This window comes from Cyphomyrmex costatus, unplaced genomic scaffold, assembly GCF_001594065.2.
Source record: "Cyphomyrmex costatus isolate MS0001 unplaced genomic scaffold, Ccosl1.0 scaffold277, whole genome shotgun sequence".
Taxonomy (NCBI): Eukaryota; Metazoa; Arthropoda; class Insecta; order Hymenoptera; family Formicidae; genus Cyphomyrmex; species Cyphomyrmex costatus.
In genome coordinates, this window is record NW_017276877.1 from 383,017 (window position 1) to 392,709 (window position 9,693).

Sequence of the window (9,693 nt, forward strand, 5' to 3'; positions counted from 1 at the left end):
TCTATTTATATAATATTAATTTATATAATATTAATATTAATAATATTTAAGATTAATCAGAGTATTAACTGAGATTTGTTTTTACAATATTTGATTACCTAAAGATTAAAGATTACGTATACCAAGAAATTTATGAATAAATTTCATTAATGATCCTCTTGGTAATACCTTTAGGTAATCATATATTATGAAAATAGGCCTTATTAATTTAAATAACATGTTTTTATTTGGTAATATCTTGTTTACTTCTATGATTCTTGAGATGTTTTCTATCGTTTCCCATAATAAGTAGGTGACATTCTAACATCAGCAAGACGTCATTAGAATATCACTTTGTTGTTTTTGGGTCATAGCATGAGAATTTAATATTAATATTATGCCTTTAATATTAAATATGATTGTATCATAAAAAATTTTAAGTTGTTTTTTTTATGTGCAGTTGCGGTAGTAATTAAAATAAGTTACGGTATCAATTAAAATTCTATTACTGGTTAAACATTTTTTGGAAAGGTGACGCACTTCCAATTAGTTTTCAAAAATTTGAATCACATGATATTTTGCTGTCGCACTGTGCTATGCGTACGAAAAGTCACCTTTACAGTCATCGGCCTAATAACCGGCCGAGGTTATCTCTTCTGCATGAAATTTTATTTTTATGAAATTCTGTTTTTTTATCATGTGCGTTATGCATGTAGGTCATACGCACAATTTTAACAAGGCTCCCCCGGAGATCACCTATGCCTTCGGAGTCGGTTACGATTATGGTAGCGTGATGCACTATTCATCGACAGCGTTCTCCAGAAACTATCAATTAAAAACTATCGTGCCTAAGGTAAGCGATTTTTATAAACATTTTTCATATTTGTTGTTTATGCCAATGCTTTATCATTAATTATTATATATTAATAACATGAATATATATTTGATCGCTCGACAGTTTATGTAGACAGAAAGTTTACCGATTTTGCTAGTTTCATAAAAAAGAAATACATTTTGTAAGTTTGTGAAACGCAAAAAGTATACAGAAAAAAAAATTCTTAAATATTTATGATAAGGCTCAATAAGTATTAAACAACTAATAAATTAAAGAAGACTCTCAAGAATTTCAAATAACAAGAATAATCAGGCTAATGAGAGCTATTCAGCGGTTATTGGTGCGATCATATATATAAGATATGTTAGAGTGTGAATATTATATACCACGTAAGTTCTATATAAACAAATAATCATGTAATTCAGCACTTGCGAGAATTGACAAGATTAGCTATAGACCTCTATTGGCAAGTCGACGTAATGATATTCTTCACAAATTCTTATTTTTCTCCTTCAGTTTTCTCTCTTCAGTTTTAAATTTATTTCTTTTTTTAATATTTAATTTAAAGATTTTAATATATCTTTCAACATATTATTAAGATCTTATTAGATGCTATAAGCATCAAAAATTTGTGATATTACTACGGTAGTTAATTAGATTTGCGTTTTAAGTTCGACGAAATGTTCGGCGCGCAAGGGGGGAACTACTTACGTGGTATATAATATTCACACTCTAACATATCTTACGCACCAATAACCGCTGAATAGCTCTCATTAGCCTGATTATTCTTGTTATTTAAACAACTAATATAATGAAATAAGGGCAATGAGTCAATTTTCATTAAAATCTTTAAATCAATCTAATATATTGCGAAGAATATCACGTAATTATGGCGTTTCGTCCCAACTTCCACTACTGGACTCATCAGTAAGGCATTGTAGTGGAAGCCTACCTTAGACGCCTATTTTAGTTATTAAATCGAGATTCTATATATACAGATATACGCGTATCAAAGCACTTGCGAGAATCTTAGCGAATATCTATAGACCTCTGATGGCGGGTCGACGTAGTAATATTCTTCATCAGTAGTGGAAGTTGGGACGAAACGCCATAATTACGTGATATTCTTCGCAATATATTAGATTGATTTAAAGATTTTAATGAAAATTGGCTCATTGCCCTTATTTCATTATATTAGTTGTTTAAAAAATTCTTATTTTGAGAATATCTTTATTTTCAACATATAAGGCTTGAAATAAGATTATATGTATAGCGTTAAATCGACATAATTTGCTTACATGAAGATATTTGAACTAGTTACACCAAGAAAAATATATTCTCATTATTCAATAATAATGTTCTTGATTTGAGAGGAAATAATATCGGATAAAAAATTACAATATATAATATTTAAATCGAAAATTAGAATATCTTTAAATTGAAATTAAATTATTTTTATTTCACTATATCTTACTCTTAAAAAAACTATTTATATTATTGAATTGTCTGATTGAAAAATTTCATAATAACAATTCCTTAGCCTTATTTCAAATGTTCTTTAATATTTACGAATCTTGTTGTATTGTCAAAAAAAAGTTATCATATATATTAATGATTAAACGATATCAATTATTATTCTGTAATATATTCCAAGTAACTTTATTATGTCATTTAATAAAAACGAATATATTCTTAAAAGAAGTTTAACGTATGTTTAACACTACATAAAATTAAAGTAAAAATAACAGTTTTATCTTCTTGATATGATCCTTTAAATGTTAAAAGAAAATACTGTTATTATCAAAATAATCATATTTTGTTTTTCAGGTAACTATTATAACTTTGACATAAGAATATAACATTGTTGAAAGTTGAGATTATCAAATTCTTTAAAAAAGACTTTGTATTGTTACTTATATAGGAAACAATGAAATATAATCATTTTAAGTTGAGAATAACTTTTTTTCTGTGATGTATACGTCGAATTGTATTGTATTATGTAGATTATATATATTATTGTATTATATATATCTACGTGTTTTATGTGTCCTTAGAGACAACTAAACGGTGGAATATTGGATCTTATTGGCGGAATATTCCAAGAAAACAGCGAGGTAAAACTCGGTCAGAGGGAAGGCTTCAGCAAGAAGGACATTCTGAAAATCAGGAGGATGTACAGATGCGGCAAACGTACTGGCATAGTCAACTATGATTATCAATACTGATGAATGAATACTGGTGAATTAGTAACATTTTCGTGCGTGTTAAAACAATAAAATGTTTTAGGTATTAGAGAATTAATTAATAAGAATCTTCCCGTATATACATATATAATAAAAAAGAAAAAACATCTAGTCTTATGTGCAAAGGATACGATTGTTTGTTTAAAGACACTATGTGAACAACTAGTATAAACAGTATTATTATATAATTTTATTAATATAGTTAATATAATTATGATCATATATTTTAATATTATGAATGTGTATTTTATAAGTTACATATAATATTATAATATACAAATGTATTATATCTTTTCTTATTGAATTTTTAACTTTTTCTTTGTTAATTGAATAGTGTGTGATGGAATATTAAAATTTATAAATAAAAACATAACCGGACATTACCAATTGATAAAGAAAATGTTACGTATAATTCCTACTGGTAAAATATATTCAAATAGATGAGCTATATCGCGATAAAATATTTGTTACTGATATATCAATTTAAACGTATTTTTACAATATAATCTCCTACTAAATTTATTTTTGCAGAAATATAGATAAATATAGCAACCGAATGTGATTGCCATAGTCATCTATATTTCAAATGCTCATTAAAAGTTATATATTAAAAGTTAATGCGATTACTTTTAATGAGTACTTGAAATATAGATAAATATGGCAATCAAATATGATCAAGACATTTTCTAAGATAATATCATTTTCTGAGAAAAGATAATATTAATGTCATGTCCGATTTCTCATGCGTTCTAAACTGTACAAACATATAATTAGACATAAACTTATTTTATTCACCTATTCAAACTTCTCAACTTATTCAAATTGTAATATAAAAAAGTTATTAAAAATTTTATTTTAATTATATGAATTTTACTACATATATAATATTATACTGATCGTTTATTTTATGTTAGAAACTGTTCTTGTATTTTCTGTCTCTTATATAAGTTTTTATTTGTGAATTACACTAGCACGGTCATCACAAATATCAAAAAATTATAGATTATATCTTGATTAACAAAAGTCTGTCTAGAAAAATCAAAGTAGAACAAAATATACAATACGATAAGATCATTTAATTAAATGCTCAAGTTAATCAAAGACTGATCGTAATCATCATAGCAAGTTTGTATTACTAAATATTATCTTTATTCTTTAATATGATCTATCTATTGATCACCTTAAATTGGACAGAAGGGGCAGAACATTTTTGAGATGAAATATATAAAAAGAGAAATGATTATAAAACTCTCTATTATTGTTTCGTCGTCACTATATAGTAAATCGGTAACTTGCTGATTTAACGTTGATCATGTCGGGTCTACCGTCAGCGTGGACGTTTTTTGTTCTTACAATAACATTTGTGTCGGCATTGCCAATCTTTGACGTAGAGGATACTTTACAAGTAGCCTTGACAATCCCGGACAACGAAACGGGAGTTAAAGTATCACAATGGACCGTAAATATGAACATGAATCCTGAAGAATTGGGTAACTATATGGAAGGAGATATTATGATCGCAAAAGGCACCACACTACGAAATGGTGCAAAAGATGAAAAGCTTCGTTGGCCTAATGGTGTTATTCCTTACGTAATCATGGGTAACTTCAGTAAGTACGATGAAAATTTAGCCATTTTATCGATCAATTTGTTTATTTATCAAACCAATTATTCTATATACAATGTGTTATAATTATAGAAAGAAAATCTAATTTAACTAGTACATTAATCCTTTATCAAATCATGTCAATAAATAAAAATAATGAATGAGTTAGCAGTTTTGTATTACTATTATATTATATATATTATATACAATATAGTGTTTTATGCATACACAATATTTTATAAAAACATGAGTATTATACAAGAACAATAATAATAATATCACGCTCGAACAATTTAAAAAACAACAATAAATGAACGACCCTTACGAGCAAAACAATTAGATCTTAATAATTAAAGTATTATAATATTTAGATTTAATATAATCTTACATAAAACATCATACATGAAAATTCAAACGTTTCGGCTACACAGAGCCTTCATCAGTGAATTACAATAAATTATTAACAATCGTTAATTTGATGGAACCATAAATTTCGGTAACAATTAATTTAGGATCTTGGAGTTTACAACCTTCTTTTTGGTGTCCTTCTTCTTTTCAATCCCATAACAATCTCATCAATCAATTTAGTCATATTAAAATCCAAAATAGAATTTGATTGTTTAGAGGCGAGAAATTCAATTATGTCAAGCAAATCTAAATACATAATAATAATTACAAAAATAAGTCATCATTAATCTTAATAGGCTATTAATACGAAGTAAAAAACTTACATTGTCCAATCCTTAAAAAACTTTCAAATTAAATAATTAAAAAGAAGAAGAGCAACCACAAATAACATGTTGAAGTATCTCATGACAACAATGTAATGAACGAACACAGAAACAAATGAAAGTCAACCGACAAACTCAAATTACAAATAATAATATAATTGGTTGACAATAACGGAAATAATCATAAGCTTATTGGAAACATCAACTTTATACAAGAGAATATAAGGTTATAATTGGTTAACAATAATATCTTAAAGGTTCGAATATTTCCGTGTCGAAATCTCATTAAAATAGAAATATAAGATTCACTCAATAGCTCAGTATCTCTCATATAATTCAACCCTTTTGATTGTTCCTTAATGTGTAACATCTCTGAAATCAATCTTTTTTTATAATTGTGTTCCACATCCATAATGTCGACATTTTCCCAATCAAAACTATGACCATAATCAATAATATGTTGAGAAATTACTGAGTGCTTAGACGAATCCATTCTTATGTTATTTCTGTGTTCTTTAATTCTAGTTTGTAACTGTCTTTTTGTCTGACCCACATAAGTAGAATCACAATCTCTGCAATTTTATTTCATAGACTACATGGCTTTTGCAATTCTTATTGGTAATATCTTTCTGAACTTTAATGAACTTGTCCAATCTGTTTAAGGTACTATGGCCTATCAAGGTATCAGAAACATCAATAACATCCACCACCTTTTCAGAAATGCCTTTAATAAAGGGAACAACTAAATGATTTTTTTTCATTATTTATTTCTGTTTTTATTGAGAGAGAATTCACTATTATCAAAATTAACCTTGCATCTTTCTATCAAGCATTTTATCCTTCTATTAATAATATTAAAAATGTAATCCAACGGATAACTATTAACAATCAACATTTCTATGCATAAATAAATGTTTTTATAGAAAAAGGAAGGATGGGACAAAAGAATTGCTCTATCTACCAATCCATAAACTATTCCTCTCTTTATGCATTTTGGATGGTTCGAATAAAAAGAAAGATAACGGCCTGAACATTTTTTTTGTGAAACCAATCTATAATTAATTTATTATCCACCACATTCAAGGATAAGTCCAAAAAATTGATACTTCTATTACTTTCATACTCGATAGTAAACTTCAAACGGTCATGATAGCTATTGAAGACCTCAAAAATCTTATCGACTTCCTCTCTTTTAGCCATACATGTCTTAGCCATACATGTCTTCAACATATGTTATTTGTGGTTACTCTTCTTCTTTTTAATTATTTAATTTGAAAGTTTTTTAAGGATTGGACAATGTAAGTTTTTTACTTCGTATTAATAGCCTATTAAGATTAATGATGACTTATTTTTGTAATTATTATTATGTATTTAGATTTGCTTGACATAATTGAATTTCTCGCCTCTAAACGATCAAATTCTATTTTGGATTTTAATATGACTAAATTGATTGATGAGATTGTTATGGGATTGAAAAGAAGGACACCAAAAAGAAGGTTGTAAACTCCAAGATCCTAAATTAATTGTTATCGAAATTTATGGTTCCATCAAATTAACGATTGTTAATAATTTATTGTAATTCACTGATGAAGGCTCTGTGTAGCCGAAACGTTTGAATTTTCATGTATGATGTTTTATGTAAGATTATATTAAATCTAAATATTATAATACCTTAATTATTAAGATCTAATTGTTTTGCTCGTAAGGGTCGTTCACTTATTATTGTATTATACAAGAATATTATATTTATTAATTATATTTATTCTTTTTATTTCAATGTATAATATATATATATATATAAATATATATGTTATAAAACATTATATTTTTTAAGAATATGATAAAAAACTTTACTTTTTTTGTATTTAATGTATTTATTAATTTAGCTTATAGTATGTTACATTTCAAAATATCCAAGATTAAAACATGTTGCAGACGTTAATTTATTCTCAGAATATATATATCAATTATCCCATTCTTAGCACTGTTAAGATGAAATGAAATAACAATACATTTATTATTATTAAGAAATACATGTAAATATACCTTATAGTCTACTAAACGCACTACTAACTGCGATCAATTTATTAGCTCTCAATTGTCCGTTAAGATATTTAATTTATTTTTATTATTTACACGTTGATAAATTTTGTATCGTAGATGACACTCAATTACATCTTATATATGAGGCAATGAAGGAATATGAGAAGTATACATGTATCAAGCTTAAACCGAGAACAGACGAAAGGGATTACGTTAAATTTGTTAGTTATAATAATGGATGCTGGAGCTACGTTGGCAAAATTGGCGGTGTACAATTAATAAACTTACAATCTCCTGGTTGTGTAACAAAAAAGGGTACTGTAATACATGAAATTATGCACGCTACTGGCTTTTGGCACGAGCACACTAGAGATGACCGAGATGATTACGTGACTATCAACTGGAATAATATTAAAGAATGTACGTATATTTATAATTTAATAAGAGATTTAAAATAAGAATTGATTTTCTTAAATAAATATTTCAAAGATTGTGTGTTATACCATAAATGTCTTAATTGCACTGTCATTTATTATATTAAATATTTAATATCTATAATTTTATAATATTACTATATCAATTGAAATTGAATTATAAACAGCTCAAATAAATTAACAAATTAAAATTAACAATAAACCTCCCAGGTCAAGAATAAATTGAGCAATAATGGTTGTTAAATATATCTATAAATTTATTATAATGATAACATTAATATACGGTACGTTTCGACTTCACAGAGTCCTCATCAGCCGTAAAAAACCCCTTAACAGATGAACCCAATTTCTTCTTAAGACATTCGAAATTACTACGACCACACTATATGTCCTAACTGTGCAGATGGTCAACACGTTAGTGACAAAGATTCAATACATATCCAGTCAACCAGACCCCCCCTCCACCCCACCCACATGTTTACATTTCTATCCATCGTCAGAAACACGTTTAAGCAAATGAACATATATGTCATCGAGAGATTCAGTATCCTTTTTCAAATTAATACCATTTAATTGTTCTTTTATATGTAATGTCTCTGATATTGATCTCTTATTATAATTAGATTCGGAGTCCATAATTTTCATATTCTTCCAGTCAAAGACATAATTGCACTCTAATGCATGGTTTGTTAAAACTGAATGTCTAGATGCATCAAGTTTTCTATTATTTATTCTTAAGACATTCGAAATTACTACGACCACACTATATGTCCTAACTGTGCAGATGGTCAACACGTTAGTGACAAAGATTCAATACATATCCAGTCAACCAGACCCCCCCTCCACCCCACCCACATGTTTACATTTCTATCCATCGTCAGAAACACGTTTAAGCAAATGAACATATATGTCATCGAGAGATTCAGTATCCTTTTTCAAATTAATACCATTTAATTGTTCTTTTATATGTAATGTCTCTGATATTGATCTCTTATTATAATTAGATTCGGAGTCCATAATTTTCATATTCTTCCAGTCAAAGACATAATTGCACTCTAATGCATGGTTTGTTAAAACTGAATGTCTAGATGCATCAAGTTTTCTATTATTTATATATATTCATTTACTCTAGTACTTAATTTCCTCTTTAATTAATAACTCTGATTCCATAATTTCATTGGATGTAACTTCTTTATTCACAAATATTCCTCATAATTTGATAATTGACAGCATTAATAAGAGATGGAATTATATAGAACAAAAAACTACTATCCCTAAGAATGAATTCATAAATGCCATTACGTTTGTCTTATCTTCGACATTTTTTAAATTTAACAATACAATATTTATGATAAGGCTCAATAAGTATTAAACAACTAATATAATGAAATAAGGGCAATGAGCCAATTTTCATTAAAATCTTTAAATCAATCTAATATATTGCGAAGAATATCACGTAATTATGGCGTTTCGTCCCAACTTCCACTACTGGACTCATCAGTATGGCATTGTAGTGGAAGTCTACCTTAGACGCCTATTTTAATTATTAAATCGAGATTCTATATATACAGATATACAGATAAATTGGCTCATTGCCCTTATTTCATTATATTAGTTGTTTAATACTTATTGAGCCTTATAAATATTTAATTTACGCGGTCGAAATCAATGCGTTTAAATTTCAAGTAAATTAAGGGGACGTTATTTCAGATTATTAGAGTTGCGTTTCAAGACCGAAGATAGTTCGGCGCGCAATTTGGGGGGGAATTTTCAAATAGAGTTGCGTTTCAAGACCGACGATTGTTCGGCGCGTAAGTTGGGG

General features: G+C 27.5%; 2 protein-coding genes across 2 annotated transcripts in view; both read left to right on the top strand.

Annotated features, from left to right (window-relative positions):
- The window catches only part of LOC108774899 (zinc metalloproteinase nas-4), a 7,004-nt gene extending 3,965 nt beyond the window's left edge, over positions 1-3,039 (top strand). The window contains exon 4 of the mRNA XM_018541129.1: positions 2,869-3,039. Within this exon, the coding sequence (XP_018396631.1) occupies positions 2,869-3,039 (171 nt within the window). The remainder of the gene's footprint in view (positions 1-2,868) is intronic.
- A 1,441-nt stretch (positions 3,040-4,480) lies between these two features.
- The window catches only part of LOC108774911 (astacin), an 8,264-nt gene continuing 3,051 nt past the window's right edge, over positions 4,481-9,693 (top strand). Inside the window, exons 1-2 of the mRNA XM_018541144.1 lie at positions 4,481-4,667; positions 7,555-7,857. Of these exons, the coding sequence (XP_018396646.1) occupies positions 4,523-4,667; positions 7,555-7,857 (448 nt within the window). The 5' untranslated portion in view covers positions 4,481-4,522. The remainder of the gene's footprint in view (positions 4,668-7,554; positions 7,858-9,693) is intronic.